The following is a 17784-nucleotide window of genomic DNA, read 5'->3' as shown; positions in this document are numbered from 1 at the left end:
TCGGAATTTCACTGTTTTCCTTTTACGTCGCAAAGAAACATGGTCGGCCATTTATGGGAGTCAAAAATTGGACTCCCATAAATGGCCGACCGTGTTAGTTGACGATGTAAAAGGAAAACCACGCAATTCCGATGGATATTTGTGTAAATCATTGTATTCTACTTTTACAACATCTTTCTAACCATAGGAAACGGGTACAAACGCTCTTTATAGACCAACTCGTCCGATCCAATGCAACGTGTCCAGCGAAATGTGCGAAAACAAGGGTGGGTTTTCCCGTTATTTTCTCCCGACTCCGATGACCCTATGAGCCTATATTTTCACAGGTTTGTCATTTTATGTATTATAAGTTGTGATACACAAAGTGTGGGCCTTGGACAATACTGCTTACCGAAAGTGTCCAATGGCTTAAAATGCAACAGATGTGAGATTCGCAGAGTATTAATTAATTCATGATTTATACCAAGTGTATACTTTTATGTAAGATATTAAAAAATGCCTTTGAATGGCTGTCTGAGACAGCTTGAATCATGTATTGTATTTTACCAATTAAAGCTGACAAAAGCGGCTTGTAGTAGTACCAAGCAAGTTTTGACCTTCTTCTGTTCACACAAAGAGGTCAAAGTTAGGTCTGAATGTTCATTGACATAGCATCCCAATTTCTAAAACCAAAACAAATTTTCTGTTTCAATTTTTTTACTGTCAACACAATTTGATAAAAGCTTATTGAATGGTTAAAGAGATCTTTAGCTCTATGGTCATTGTCCAAAATTGTATGCGTGATAAAATGTCAGTGTTTTCCCATGACTGGCAAGCAAGACCAGTTTGCCTGTCATTTCACTAGTCCATCATTTTCACTGGTCCATATTTCAAAATGAAATATGGAAGTGTTTTCAACGGAACTAGCCCTGAGTCGCACTTGGATTGAATTTTGACTGGTCATCTGGTGTTTGAAACTGGCATTTGGCCAGCAGACCACTGTTAAGGGAGTTCAAAATAATCAGCGTTTCAAAATTGTAATCTTTAAAATAGTCTTGGCCCACCAACCCAATGTTGTGTTTTTGAATTATTTTTTAAACAGCATAAAATGACCATTATACATGTATTTATACACTGAAGAACAAAACAATGGCTCAAATGAAGCAGATAATTTATCATTGTTTCCATGGCTGGTTTTCAAAAGCTTTTCTTGACTTTCAGCATGCAACTTTGCAGTTGAAACATAAGAGAAAATTCACACCAACGCCCCCATTAGGTAACGACAATGAAAAACACAGACATCCAATACAATTGAGCTTCAGGAGGCAATGTTTCAAATTGTTTTCTTTCAATCATTTTTTCTCCTGTTAACATTTGAAAACTGAATTTCAATTTTCAGTCTTTGTTTTCATCCACCCGCACACAATGTTCGACATTTAAAATCTAAAAATGAAATATAAAACTTTGATCACAGTTTAAAGTATGCAACTGGTTAATTTATCAAAAGAAGAAAACTATTCATTTTATAAATCAAAAACTCACTGGCTGCAAGGTTTATAAAATAATTTTAAAAGGTAAAAAGAACAAAGACTTCTGTCAACAATACCCACACACATCGATTTTCGAGAAAAAAACACCCACCACTATTGCACTGCACAGTTGCACAGTGAGTTGCTTTTAACTTGATGGTGCATATTAACATGTCATATTACTATGTTAGTAATTTATAAGGGGGTAAAGTTGCGAGTGAACGATACTCTTTGTTAAAGTCCATAAATGTTTGTATACAAAACTGCAAAACTTCATACTGTATGACCCCCTATAATAACAGATTCCGCTGGGCTCTTGAACATAACTTAGTAAACACCAAGTACTTTGGGCAGTGAGTAAACAGCCATACGCCGCTATCGGCAGATGTTGCTACCGAATGTACGCTGTGCGATTGTTGACGTTGACAACTGTAACCATGGGAACAAGTTCACATTCATGTTTTGAGTTAGACTTGTAGCCCTGGTAGTCATGGGTAAACAATGTAAATAAAGTGTCTGGGTTGGGTGCAGTGTGAATGTAGAGTGAGGACGGCTCACCAGGGAGATTTAGGGTACGTTCAGACGTGGGGTTAAACTAGTCCTTAATCCGAGCACCGCGGGTGTCCAAAAGATAAACATGACTTAGTCCAAAATTGGCTTGCGTTCACACAGTGAGTTTATTCTGGTCAAGCGGACTAAACTAGCCCACGATGTTGATTATTGGGTCATGCATCGGCGAACCTTACCATTGCTGGTTCCGGTTTGTTACATTGTCCATGCGTTTTCCACAGGGTTTCGATCCGCTATCGTTTCTACGAACCTCATGGTCATCATGTATTCCATCATTAAAGACGGCAAAATCACTTCATATCCTTGCTTGGCCCCAGCACAAACGCAATTCTATTGTGCCCGCTGAAGTTTCCGTTCCGCACTGCCCTCGATGAACGAAACATTTACACGTTGTTGTTGAAAGCTTCAAATTATTTTCGAGTGTGAACTTTTGTAAATATATCACAACTTGGTCATTAAGAAGTCGTAGCCTACACACATTCTCATGTTACGTTAAAAATTGTTTTTCAATTCAACATTAGTCTGCTACTCGTATAACTGTTACGTAACGTTGTTGAGGGCAGGAACCAGATACAACCTAGTTTTCGAACCCAAACTTTGGTCTTAATTGTCGATCCCGTGTGTGTAGCTTAGCTGTGATTAGATGCCACTTTCTTCAAAGCAAAACCCGTTCGTTATCATAAAGTAGCGTTGCACACAGAAGAAGTGAATTTAAAAACTAAATAGTGCTACTAAAAATGAGAACTTGTTTTCGTGCGACGTCCATTTCAAACATTTTCGGCGAAGGGGAATACCGGGGCCCCAACACTTAATGGTAACATAAAGGGAAGGCAGCGGAGAGACGCAAGGAGATATTATATAGCTCCATGGATTCATGAAGACACCACCCAATACTCGCTGCCGATCCATCCATACACGTGGAATGACGTCACCTTTGTTGCCGCGGTCATTTGGGCTAAAATAGACCGGAAGTAGCAGGTCAGTTGCGTTCCAACGATGGTTTACTGGGCCTCGCAGCGGGGGGTTGGTCGTAAAACCTGGGCTAAGTTAGTCTAGTCCACCAATTTTTTTGGTTTAGTTTAGCCCAGCTCAGTGGGTCAAATTAACCCTCGCGGACCAGAATATTGCGTTCACACGCAGGGTTAGTTTAGCACTTTTGGATTAAGGACTAGTTTAACCCCACGTCTGAACGTCAAACTTAAATGTAATTATTGGCGGCCCAATTTCATAAACCTCTCATTAAAGGCAGTGGACACTATTGGTAATTACTCAAAATAATCATTATCATAAAACCTTACTTGGCTTAACGAGTAATGGGGAGAGGTTGATAGTATAAATATTGTAAGAAACAGCTCCCTCTGAAGTAACGTAGTTTTATAAAAAGTAATTTTCCATGCGAATTTGATTTCAAGACCTCAAATCTAGAATTTGAGGTCTCGAAATCAAGCATCTGAAAGCACACAACTTCGTGTGACAAGGGTGTTTTTTCTTTCATAGTTATCTCGCAATTTCGACGACCAATTGAGCTTAAATTTTCACAGGTTTGTTCTTTTATGCATAAGTTGAGACACAGCAAGACTGGTCTTTGACAATTACCAAAAGTGTCCAGTGTCTTTTAAAGAGAATTAGCTGTTGCAAAGTGCTCACCAACCAAAAGAACCTAATGGTGTGAATGTAACAAATAAGTTTAAAACAGCCTGGGCCCAATTTTATGGCTCTGCTTACCGTAAGCACAGAATCGGTGCTTACGGAAGCAGGGAATTCTGTGCTTACGGCAAGCGTATTTCACGGGTTGGCAGCGAATTTGGGCTTCTACGCGTGCGTACTTCATGTTACTAGGCATTCTACGCTTACAAGGCTAGCACAGAAATTCGGCGCTTGCACGTAAGCGGGGAATCGCGACCATAAGCGCAGAATTCGGTGGTAAGCAGAGCCATGAAATTGGGCCCAGGTGTTTAAACCCTAGCCGAATCTGTTTTAAATGATAGATCTATTAGCCTTTAAAACGATTCTGCCAAGGTAAAAATGTCAGGCCGATAACTAATTTTTGTAAATTTGATTATGAAGAAGAGAATGTTATGTTCTTAACAATGTTACATGTAGGCCTATTTGGACAAAACATGCTAAAAAGTGCAGGGCTCGAAAGTAACACTGCTCGCAGGCCTGAGACCAGTGATCTGCAAATTTGATTTCAAGACCTCAAATCTAGAATTTGAGGTCTCGAAATCAAGCATCTGAAAGCACACAACTTCGTGTGACAAGGGTGTTTTTTCTTTCATAGTTATCTCGCAACTTCAACGACCAATTGAGCTCAAATTTTCACAGGTTTGTTATTTTATGCATATGTTGAGATACACCAAGTGAGAAGTCTTGTCTTTGACAATTACCAATAGTGTCCAATGTCTTTAAGGGGGCTGTCATCCCAGCTTTCTGGAGCAATACATATCTACTTAAAATCACTAGTATGGGCTATGGTCAGAATTTCCCTGTCTTCGCTACACATGTACATTATGTATGCCTAATGCATGGCTGTGCTGACCGTGGCCTTCATCCCTTTCTGACACTATTTTCCACTTATGAGGTTGCCACTGAATATGTGTGCTAACTGCGTACGAGGCGAGAAGTTATCGCACCAACTCGTGAAATACGCAATGAAATGGGCCCATATCGTGTCACTGTGACACCTTTCCCCACCGCACACTACGTAAAAACGTTTTTAATAATTATGTCGCAAACGTGCCAGTTGTGTGGGGACTGGCCAGGTGGGTTTGATATGAGCTCTAGATAGTGAGGTGTAAAGGGCCAGTCACACTGCAGATATAATGATAATGCTCACAACGCAAAGAGAGCGCATTTTATCGGTTGAATTGCTCTGTGCAGAATACGCTCACGCTTATTTCACCAATTGAGGGTGTGCATTGTTAATGTTTTTGTTTTCGTTCTTGTTTTAGTTCTTGTTATCGGGGCCAGTGTGACCGGGCCTTTACTCTTTATTACGGAGGTTGGTCTTGGAAAAATAGACTGGATTTTTCTTTGTGCTTGAAAATTACATAGGATAATTGTCCATGGGGCCATAATCATGAAAAAGGCAAATGAGCCACTAAAAATTGCAAAACATCTTTAACAGCATTAACAAAAACCAGCAATGAATATGTCCAGGGACAAGAAAGTTGCTGAAAAAGACTATAATAGGAAAAGAGTTTTAAATCCTGTAGCAAGCTAGTTTTAAAATGTTTGCCACATGGTCTCATAGTGCATACCATAGTACCCAGCTGATGGCATGCCTCAAGAAAGGTATCCTCAGGTTTCAAGGTATTTTTTATTGACTAAGAACATAGACCCACTCTCCCCCCCCCCCCTTCCTCTTGCAGTTGGTTGCCCAAGTCCTCAATAATGCATATTTGGGTGCTCATGTTCGCTGTCACCAGGGCTACTGCTGTTTACTGACTCTCAATGTGCTAAGTACTTATTTAGTAGATTAACCTACAGCAAGGATAGGTCAGAGATGTAGGCTTAATTAAAGGGACTTCCGCAGCCTAGAGAATTTAACTGACACATTTCATGGTGGATTAACCCTTTTAGAGACCATAGCGGCCACAAGCGGCTTGTATCAAGATGCCTTTAGTGGCCGTAAACGGCTGCAATTAGGTTTGACCTACTTCCATTCCACATCTAAGTTAAAGTAAAGGTCAGGTCCAGATATTAAATTGTTCAATATGTTAAAGACAGTGAACACTATTGGTAATTACTCAAAATAATTGTTAGCATAAAACCTTACTTGGTAACGAGGAATGGGGATAGGTTGATAGTATAAGACGTTGTGACAAACGACTCCCTCTGAAATGACGTAGTTTTTGAGAAATTTTCCACGAATTTGATTTTGAGACCTCAGAATTAGAGTTTGGGGTCTCGAAATCAAGCATCTGAATGCACACAACTTCGTGTGACAAGGGTGTTTTTTCTTTCATTATTCTCTCGCAACTTCGACAACCAATTGAGCTCAAATTTTCACAGGTTTGTTACTTTGTGCACATGTTGAGATGCACCAAGTGAGAAGACTGGTCTTTGACAATTACCAATATTGCCAGTGTCTTAAACATTGTATCCCACAATTAACACAAAATTAAATTTGTTGTTTAAAGAAATCAACAATATTTCGGTGAATGGGCGTTTTGTAAAGATTATAAAGAAATGAATGGTCTATAAAGGGTTAAAGACTATAAAACTGGGATGGATGAATAGTATGCAACTACCTCAGCAGTGTCATATAAATAGTTTTCTTTCATCAAAACTCATTTGAAATTCATTTACTGACTGAACAGATACAATTTCAAAGTAAAGGACAATCTTTAATATCTAATAGTCAACAGTTTTCCACAAACACAGCCGGCTGACACAATTAGGTTCCGAAGCCTATTATAGAAACAATTGAAAAACACAACACCATTTGGCCTGTACGGTTTACAATACAATACAATAATCTTTATTAGATCCCAAAAAATTCAAATGCTCGCATACAGTAGAAACATTGACACACTAAAAAAAAACTAAAAAAAACAGACAATATGGCGATTTACAATTACAATAAAAAACACTAACTTGAAGCGATAACAGAGACAAAAAGGCAAGCTGTGTCGCCACATGAGCACGCCACATGAGCACGCCACATGACTTAATTGGCCCAATGTTAAATTCACTGGCCTCAGGCCTGCCGCCCAGTGTTCATTTTGAGCCCTGAAATATTCACACAGCTTAACAGCGATGGCCGAAGGAAGTAATTCTCGGACAGGTGACATTTTTCTGCGTTAGTCTGCGTTGATATGAAAACAGTTTTGTAAATATTTAATTTAAAAAATTGGGTGGATTATTAATGATTTTGTGGGGTCGGCAACAGCTTGGATGCTGATACATAGAGTTTGGAGGTCAGTGAATAATTTAGGTGCAACTAATATTGGTTTTAAGTAATAATTAATTGGACCGTAAGACCATGAGAAGCTTTCAGCCTTCAGTGTAAAGTTGTTCAGCGAAAGACTACATTAATAGTTTACCTAACAGTCCATCTGTATAATTCTTCTGCACGACTTCGTTAAATATTAAAAAAATTACGTTTTTGGAGACCCTTATTTCTGCACAAAGAGGGTAACGTTTTTTGTCTCATATTTCTTATTTTTTGATATATAAAATTATGAAATAATTTTTGTAGGTACAATAAAACCCTTTTGCTCCGTGTTACAAGAGTTTTTGTCTGTTACAGTATATAATATTCTGGAATTGGATTTTTTAAATGTGTCCTCCGAGCTCATTATATATTCATAGCCGCGACGGTCATGAATACGTAACAAATGAAATGAAAGGTTTTTCTGACCCGTGCGCACGGACTGCTTGGGCCCAATTTCATGGCTCTGCTGAATGCCGAATTCTGGGCTTTTGATCACGATTACCCGCCTACGTGCAAGCGCCAAATTTCTGCGCTTGTCTTTTAAGCGTAGAATGCCTAATAGCGTGGAGTGTGCACACGCACAAGCCAAAATACGCCGTTAACCCATAAAATATGCTTGCCGTAGGCACAGAATGTGAGCGCCGATTCTGTGCTTACGGTAAGCAGAGCTATGCAATTGGGCCCAGGTCTGATGTTGGTGGTCTCCGTATTTTGTCGGTATCTTTGTTCAGGGTGCCAAGTTGAAGCCATACAACAGTTAACAGCCAGGGATCACACCCATTTTAAAGGCAGTAGACACTACTGGTAATTACTCAAAATAATTATTAGCATATAACCTTTCTTGGTGACGAGTATTTGGGAGAGGTTGATGGTATAAAACATTGTGAGAAACGGCTCCCTCTGAAGTGCCATAGTTTTCAAGAAAGAAGTAATTTTTGACGAATTTGATTTCAAGACCTCAGATTTAGAACTTGAGGTCTCGAAATCAACCATCTAAATGCACACAACTTCGTGTGACAAGGTGTTTTTTTTTCTTTCATTATTATCTCACAAGTTCGATGACCGATTGAGCTCAAATTTTCACAGGTTTGTTATTTTATGCATATATTGAGATACACCAAGTGAGAAGACTGGTCTTTGACTATTACCAATAGTGTCCACTGTCTTTAAATACAATCTGGGAAGCAAACAGTACAGGGATGACACTTTACTCATTATTGAATAAAGCATGTAGTTTTCAAGTGTTATCAGTGAGGCTATTTAAAGGGAAGTGACATTTCGCCACATTACTCATTTGTGAATTAAAGTGTATTTTTGTTTCAGGGACAAGTTGTCAGTCATGCACTATTTGCAGCACTTTAAATGTTCAAGACAATCTTTTGTACAAATTTATCAAGTTTGTAAAGTGGTTGAAAGAGTTGATTACTGTTGAACTTTTAGAGGATCCGTTTTTAAACATTTGTGTCTCTTGCCAATTTAAAAAAAAAAAGTTTCTTTATTGCTGGTTAAGTTTATTTTTTGCCTGATGGGAGGGGGTGGGGCTATTTTGCATTTTTGCTCTTTCTGCGTCCTTGCTTTTAATTATCTTTGTGTTTTTGTCGTAATGTTCTTATGTCTTTATAGATTTATTGTTAATAATCATAGATTTTTTATATTTGGCCAGGGATATTGGAATTGAAGGCCTTCGGGCTACAGTTTTTAGGTAAACTTTTTTAATTCCAGGCATATGTCCCTGGCTTTTGTTTTGTACTGTTTATCTTTGTATGTGTTTTTATGCCGGATAAATAATAATAATAATAATAATAAACCAAGCAGCACAGCTCGAGTCAGGAGTCAGGACCCAATGTGTTATTGATGATTGTGACTCATGTCGAAGTCTGTGGCATGAAAAAATGTGACTCAAATCTGAGATCTGAGTCACAACCTATTGAGTCAAAAAAAAAGAAGTTGTGACTCCATTCAACCAAGCCATAAAAAATGTTGCTTGAATCCGAGTTGTGAGTCATGACTTTAAATATATCATTGGTGATTGTGTTTGCTTTTAAGTCTGTGTCATTAAAAATGTGGCTGAATTCCCTGTCACGACTTCATTACAAATGTAAGGCATTCCATTCCATTTTTTTTTTTTTTTTTTTTTTTTGGGGGGGGGGTTACATTGTTAATTGTGTTTTCTCTCAGAATCATTTATGTACAAGAAAGGCAGTACAGAACTTCATCTCTGCATAAAATAGAATTACAGAGTTACTGAATTATAGCATAACTGAATAATTAAAATCACCCCTGTAGACAGAGAGTCTCCTTTCAAAAATGTTTTGTACTTGTGTTGTGTGTGTATCTTACCAGGTGGTATGAGGTTTGACTTGTGCCTCGCACAGTGTCAGTGACTGTCGCAGTTAACACATGTAACTGTTAAAATCGGGCCTGTATGCTTCATTTTGAAAGGGCTAGGGCACCAAGGCATTTTCTCCTTGGTAAAGGGCACCTTATGAGGAAATTGTAAATTTTCACTGGAGCATTTGAAGGACACTAAGGCATGGGGCATGGAGGCAATTGCCTACATTGCCTCCTTGAAGTACATGTTACAGACCTGTCTCCATGTATAAGCTGGTTAGCGCATGTACCTGAAATACTTATCCATAAAAAGTACACCCATGTCGATCCATCAACTTGTACAATGTCGTTTTCAGACTCTTCATTCGAGCGTGTTCCCAACACCCCCATGGTCCCAAATTCATGAAGCCATACACATCCAAAACAGAACGTTGCATTCTTCCCGACACAACAACTACTTTGCAAGTGTTAATGTTTATTCAGTCATTGTAGACTAATGTGTAAAGATTTGTGCAGTGGTTGGTAAATAATCGCGTTGGTAAATAATCACTGATAAACGCACACAAAGTTTTTCAGAGTAAATTGCATTTGGGGGTTAATGCAGTGTGTGTGTCTCTTCCCTTTTTGGGGGGTTCTTTTGTGAAAGTATTAACACTGAGGACATCCCTGGTGCGTTGAAGACAGGGCTCAAGTTTTAGAGTGGAATGCAGGCCCGAGGCCAGAGATTTTAGCAATTAAGTGGGGACCAAACAAGTCTGGCAGTCTTGTGTTGTGCAATCAAATAGTAAAACCTCACCCTGCAGTTATTTAAAAATGTTGACAATAAAGTTACTATGTGTTTGAGTCTGATGAAATCCATTCTGTGTTGAGCATTAAAGTATACTTTTGAACAGATTTGGGGTTGGACACAGACAAAATAATTTCCTAGAGCAGGATTTGAACCAAAGACCTCCAGATTTAAAAAGTGCCTGCACTCTACCAACTGAGCTTAGATCTGGCTCTATAGGCGATCTCCCTATATATTTTGTTAATATCTTTGTTGGGGCATGCAATTCAGAAGCCATACAGTTAGCTGCCATACATGTAGCAAGCCATACAACCAAAAGCTGCAAAGTAGCTATAGGGATCACACCCAAGTTTACAATACAACGGTTACTTGGGAGCGGCAGCCAAGGGATCACCTTAAGAGGATGTCACCTTACATGCCTAACGGGGAAATTCACCCAGTCCTTTTCCCTTGTGGTGTATTATTTGACAAAATGAAAACAGTTCACATGTTTAAAAAAATGTATTGTTAATACTAAAAAAAAATCACCATTTGCTACTCAGTGCATGCTCAAAACAAAAGGCTAAATATTTTGCTATGCAGAATTGCAAAATTGCTGGGCGAAGTCATTCCCTGTGTGACCCTACTACTGACTCCTGATACATTATCTTGTTACCAACATGCTGTTGTTGTTTTCTGTATTCAGTCAGCATACCATAGTTACTATTATTAGTTTTATTGTGCAATGCCTTTTTGGATCCAGACCAATACACAAGGTTAGAAAATAGAGCAATCGTTTTCATTGGAAAAATCAATACGGTTCTGTATGGCAGTTCATTGATTGTTATTTTCCAGTAATATCCAATCTTCTATGGACATGCAGTCCAGCTGAAATACTGTTAAAGTGGAGGCAGGCCCGTATAACTCGCTTCTGAAAGAGCAAGGGACCGAGGCATTTTCTCCTTGGTAAAAGGCACCCTATGAGGAAATTAATAATGTCTGCTGTTAGAGCATTTCAAGGGCACCAAGGCAATGAACAGGGGGCATTAAGGCAGTACATGTATCATCAGGCCTGTGGAGGAACACTTTGTTGCATTGGAGCAAAAAATAAAAGTTTATCTCCATATTATTATAATAATTGTTTGGTAGATTTATATTAAACTTACATGGTTTTAAAAAGATAAAATGATAGTAGAAAGGTTATCTGAGTTGCTGTAGTTTTTGAGAAATGAGTAAAACACTTTCTCATAGCCTGTACAACTTAGAACATTGCTCTGTGATTTTCCTTATTATGTCAAAAACTTGACAACTAATGAGGCTGAAACTTTTACACATAAATTATATTACGTACACGTGTACACCGTCATTTACAGTGAGTAGGGATTCACGTCAAAAGGTATCAAAACCCTTTAAAGACACTGGACACTATTGGTAATTGTCAAAGACTAGTCTTCTCACTTGGTGTATCTCAACAAATGCATAAAATAACAAACCTGTGAAAATTTGAGCTCAATTGGTCTTCGAAGTTGCGAGATAACAATGAAAGAAAAAAACACCCTTGTCACGCAAGGTTGTGTGCTTTCATGCTTGATTTCGAGACCCCCAAAATCTGAATTTGAGGTCTCGAAATCAAAATCGTGGAAAAGTACTTCTTTCTCGAAAACTATGTTAGTTCAGAGGGAGCCTTTTCTCACAATGTTTTATACTATCAACCAGTCTGCTATTAACAGCTCCCCATTACTCGTTACCAAGTAAGGTTTTATGCTAATAATTATTTTGAGTAATAACCAATAGTGTCCACTGCCTTTAACCCTTTAGAGACCATTTATTTCACCCCCAAACATATTTTTCTTTTTTCTTGTCTTTTTAAAATTGTGTCTTATAAACATTCTACAAACGGCAACACTACTTTTCTAATATAAACACAATCAACCCCTTTAATCTTTAATTTAATTTTAAAATATTTCTTTACGCTTTTTAGATTGTAGTGTTGTTGGATCCCATGGAGGATCCTGACGACATCCTCAGAGCCAATCGGTCCAGAGAAAGACACTACGCTTTTGACCGTGCATTCGGTCAGCACTCCAGTCAGGTGGGTAAAATGTGGAAGACAAAGCTCCTTCTAAAGCTCGGCTAGTACCTGCAAATTTTGACGTCACATGGATGTTGTGCACAAGTCAACTGATGCAAATTATTAGGGAGGTTTTTTAGCTGCACGTTACGCGAGCAAACACGTGAACGTGAGAAAATTGTGTTGTTTCTAGGTAATGTCACCACTTTGGGCTTATTTCATGCTCACGTATGACATCTGCACATCCGTACATGTACCTGACGTGAAAAATGGTAACTTCTATATGCTTAAAACGTGAGATTTTTACAACAACATTTTCTGATGTTCACATTCACTGTTTGCCCGCGTAACATGCAGCTGAACCTCCCTTTTGGTTGCGAATTTGTGATATCAACATTTGAATAGCATTTGCAGGAAGTACGTATGCACTGGGCTTTAGAAGAGGGCATGTAGTGAAGTACTTGTAGTTTTTGTGTGTAATTTTAAAACAATTCTGAATCTGAATCTGTAAATATAGCTGGCAAGGCATCCTAATTGAAAACATCGCACCGATTTTGTGTAGAGAAGACAACAAAGAAATTTCAGTTTTTAGCCAGGGGCGGAAAAAAAACACACAATCAGGTAGGGAGGGCTTGAACCCAGGTCCACAGAGGTGAAATGCAGGGACAGAAACCACTGAGCCAAGCTGACTGCCAATTATTTAAATCTTAAGAAACGAAACAAGGGATCATCAAAAGCGACTTCACTTCGAGTCTTCCCTTACAAAAAAACTCTATAGAATTCTATAAAAAAAAAACTATAGAAATTCTATACAAATTTCTATAGAAAAGGGTATAGAACCCTTGTAAATAATTTCTATAAAATTTCTATACAGAATATATACAATATCTATACACATATCTATACAAAATCTATACAACTTCTATACAATTTCTAAAGAAATTCTATACAACCTATAGAGTTTCTTTAGAAAATTGGGCCACTTTTCTATACAATTTCTATAGACATCTATAGCAACCTCTATAGAATGTTTAATAGAAATGTATATAGATATGTATAGAGTTCTATAGGGCAGTGTATAGAGTTCTGTAGGGCAGTGAATAGAGTTCTATAGGGCAGTGTATAGAGTTCTATAGGGCAGTGTATAGAGTTTTATGATGGTCCAATCGTGGTGGGCTAATTACTCATTAAAATTGAGATTACACAATTACAAATTCAAAGGCATCTAACGTTTATTTTAGTCAATTCGCTCAGTTAGCAGCTTGGGTTTTCAAAAATCAGTACAAAATCTATTAAAGAAGACTTTCTCTTTAGAGAAATTCAGCGCTTTGTAGAATTCTATAGGACATTTTCTTTACTGCAATATAGCACTACAGAGAATTCTATAGAACATTAATGTCTTTACTGCAATAGCACTACAGAGAATTCTATAGAAAATTTTCTTTACTGCAATAGCACTACAGAGAATTCTATAGAGAATTTTCTCTATAGAGATTTTGCCTTCACATTTCTATAGACATCTATAGAAAATAATTATTCTATAGATTTATTTTTGCCTTTCTATAGATTTTCAGGATTTCTATACAGCTCTATAGAGCTCTATAGACCCTTCTATAGAGTTCTATAGAACTTTTTTGTAAGGGTTAAGTCTGAAGACATCTTTAAAAGGACACATATGACATCTCACGATTCCAACATTCTCTCAAAACCCATCTCTTCAGATTAGCATATAAACATATCGAGTGAAATTTTCTTTTTGTTCTTGACCAGCGCCTTTGAATGTCACACAGATAAAGTGCGCTTTGCAAATACTGAATGTGTTATTATGAATATTATTATATGAATATTATTATTTTTATTTTCATCAAGACTCTTTGGAAAATGAGTGAACCACAAAATCGAATTTGACCTCGCTGCCCTTTTTAAATTTTAAGCGCCATGGGCATCACTGAGTGATGGATATGAGCGCTGTAAGAAGCCACTATATTATTATTATTAATTACACACTAAGGACTTGAGTGGCAATAGGTGGCCATCATCCATCTACATAGATCTGCATACAACTAAGGGTATCTGTTACAATACTAGGTGTGTTTGCACAGAAGGCAGGCCCCTTTTTTCCTGAGACTTCATACTGATTATCAATGGTCTGATCTAGACTATTTCAAGCTTCTCCCCATGCACAATTGGCATATTGGGCCGGTAGGCAATAATTATGAGCTGATGCGCGCGAATTGCAGTGGATTTAAACCAAACAAAACAAAATTTTAAAAATCGTAGTCTAAATATTTTGTGTTCTCACAATTTATTGTGTTGGCCTATGCTTTTCAAAAGTATTCCGCAGTACTGACGCCACTTTTGCTAAAAATCCTCGATCTCAGACAAAATGTCCACCACACTGCGAGCATCGCATTGGTGTCTAAACCACAGTTAGTACAAAACATGCAAGCAAACATTAAACACTGATAATGGCTTTGGACTATCTGCGCGTACTTCAGTAATTTTACACGTTGTCTGATATCTGAGTACTTGCATGATGTCACCACATTGTTTTTTTTTCTTCTTTAGCATTAGTTCGGACCCCGGAGTGGTCGTCCTTAAAATTCATGATGGACCAAATAAAATTCTTGTTAGAGAAATTTAATAAGTAAAAATTCTGATCAATAATTTGTAGTCAAGTGGAGATTTTATTGAAAATGTGCTGAAGCAACAAAGTACTTCAAGGTGTCATAATTACCCCCTTTTCCAGGTGTTATTATGTAATCCCTGATTCAAAACCTTTTGTCCAGTTGTACAATTCAGACTTACAACAATGGACCGGCTGCCTCCATTATTTATAATTGTATTCGGCTCAATGGGAGGTTAGTCCGAGCGTTCAGAAATTCTAGCCTACCATTGTAGATTGTCCACTGTGGCTAGGGTTGTGGTTGGGATACACCAAGTGCGAGGGAATTACAAAACTTGTCAAGTGCCTCTAAATGTGGCACGGATTTTCAAAGGAAATTATGACAAGACGTTATCAAAACAAAATAATACCGCGCAGAGGCACAGAAAATTATTCAACCTGAATCAGTTAACAGCTTTATGAAATCGAGCCTTTATAAAGAACGTCCTTGGGGACCATTAGATCTAGAGAAAGATGGAAATGATTTTTCAACAGTCTTTTCAGTCCCAGTTAAGATGGCTGAGTACTTCGTTAATGGACACCCTGGGGATTTTTTATAGGGACTCTAAGGCATGGGTTTTAGAGCTGGATCATGATCAAAAGGTTGATGTCTTTAAGCTTGGATTCTTAAGATGTAATAATATTTGTTATAATATAACACAAATTATATTGAAGGCTTTTAAGGATTTGTAGTGATTTGATTTCTACCAAGTTGGTATTTCAATAGATTTTATACTTGCAAGGGGGAAAAGAATATTATTTGTGTTTTACTCATACAAATGTGTTTTAAAGCCATTGGACCCTTTCAGTACAGAAAAAAAAAAAAAAGTTCACAGATTTACAAATAATTTACAGGGTTTACAGAAGGTAATGGTGAAAGACTTCTCTTGAAATATTAGTCCATGAAAATCTATACTTTTTGAGAAAATGGTAAAACAACATAAATTCTCGTTAGCGAGAATCACGGATTTATTTTAAACACATGTCATGACACGGCGAAACGCGCGGAAAGAAGAGTGGGTTTTCCCGTTATTTTCTCCCGACTCCGATGACCGATTGAGCCTAATATTTCACAGGTTTGTTGTTTTATATATAAGTTGTGATACACGACTTGGACAATACTGTTTACCGAAAGTGTATAATGGCTATAAGCATTTAAGAAAAACAAATCCATAGGCACATCGCCCAAGTGGGATTTGAACCCAAGACCTTTGCCAAGTTGGTCTTCTGAAGAAGATTGTTTACAAAAATTGTAATGGGTATTTTTTAGAGCAAAGTCAAGACTCTGCCAGCATTGACATCAAGCTTGTTTTCTTAGTGTGGAGCTGGGCAATTTTTCCCTACAATGCTTGCCAGTTGAAAGACCAACATAGCATAAATATACATAAAACAAAAGCAGCTAATAAAGCTGCACCCCCTGATTGTCTGCAAATGAGTAACTAGGGTCCAGTTACTTATTCACTGTCTCTCTGTACTTAGCTCTCCACCTTCCTGGCGTCACATGAGTGATGACACAATAACGGACGCAACAACCGTTCCTAACAGTCTTTGAGGTTCATCAGGGCTCTGCTGATGGCGGGCGTCGTCAATATCACGATGTCCAATAGTCATCAGGAAACTGCTGCAGAGGAATGGAATAAAAAAATGAACGCCACGGTCGGCCTGTTTCTTAATTGGTCACGGCTATATCATACAGGCATGCGGTAAATATTTACTGCGTTGGCATGGCAACCTCTGCGCGGGGGTAATAACTGGAAGGCAGGCAATTGTGGTGTATTGATTCCGTATCTTAATCAAAAGACGAGGCAATGTTTTTCTCTCAATTTTTTGTATAGTGGTCTCCTCATCAGTCTTGTAACTCGATATTTTGACATGAATGAAGAGGTAGAAGCCGTATCAGAGACCCCTGGATAACAACTAGGCTCTTCTTCAGACCCCCTGCACATTTTGTACAAACGCCCACCACTCCTCTTTGTTTGATGAGCACTAGGGTGATAATAACGAATGACTTAAAGGCATTGAACAGGTTAGGTAATTGTCAAAGACCAGTATCCTCACTTGCTGTATCTAAACAAATGCGTAAAATATCAAATGTGAAAGTTTGAGCTCACTTGGTCATCAAAGTTGGGAGATAATAATGAAAGAAAAAACACCCTAGTCACACGGAGTTGTGTGCTTTCAGATGCTTGATTTCGAGACCTCAAATTCTAAATCTGAGGCCTTGAAATCAAATTCGTGGAAAATGACTTCTTTCTCGAAAACTACTCCACTTCAGAGGGAGCCGTTTCTCACATTGTTTTATACTACCAACCTCTCCCCATTACTCGTTAGAAAGTAAGGTTCTGTGCTAATAATTATTTTGAATAGTTACCAATAATGTCCACTGCCTTTAAAGGCACTGAACACATTTGGTAATTGTCAAAGACCAGGGGCCGATTTCACAAAGATCTAAGATTGATCGTAACTGCAAATCAATCGTAGTTGCTTAGTAAAACGTGATGTCACAATACAAATCACTATGGTGATACTGAAAATTTTTCTTGCGATGAATTTTATTGCTTTGTGAAATCGGCCCCAGTATTCTCACATGGTGTATCCCCATAACAAGCCTGGCTGTGAAAATTTGGATTCAATTGGTCATTGAAGCACACAATGGAACCGGAGTTTAACAATGACAATACCAAAAGTGCAATCGGCAAGAAAATGATGTTGTACAAAATAGTGTGTTTTCAGATAGTAATAAAAGGCTTCAACTACGTTACTTCAGAGGGAGCCATTTCTCACAATGTTTTATACAATCAACAGCTCTTCGTTGCTCATTACCAAGTAAGGTTTTACGATACACATGTTGAGTAATTACCAACAAAACAGTGCCTTCAACTACTTTGTCCCTCCTCCAGGCAACAAATTATATCTGTTTAGCTTCACTGAAGC

General features: G+C 38.0%; 1 protein-coding gene across 1 annotated transcript in view; it reads left to right on the top strand.

Moving 5' to 3' along the window:
• Nucleotides 1-17784, top strand: part of LOC117293002 (kinesin-like protein KIF19) — a 56742-nt gene that overhangs the window by 5920 nt on the left and 33038 nt on the right. The window contains exon 3 of the mRNA XM_033775204.1: nt 12096-12206. Within this exon, the coding sequence (XP_033631095.1) occupies nt 12096-12206 (111 nt within the window). The remainder of the gene's footprint in view (nt 1-12095; nt 12207-17784) is intronic.

Source organism: Asterias rubens, chromosome 7 (genome assembly GCF_902459465.1).
Source record: "Asterias rubens chromosome 7, eAstRub1.3, whole genome shotgun sequence".
Classification (NCBI taxonomy): domain Eukaryota; kingdom Metazoa; phylum Echinodermata; class Asteroidea; order Forcipulatida; family Asteriidae; genus Asterias; species Asterias rubens.
This window is presented reverse-complemented; position numbering and strand designations above follow the sequence as displayed.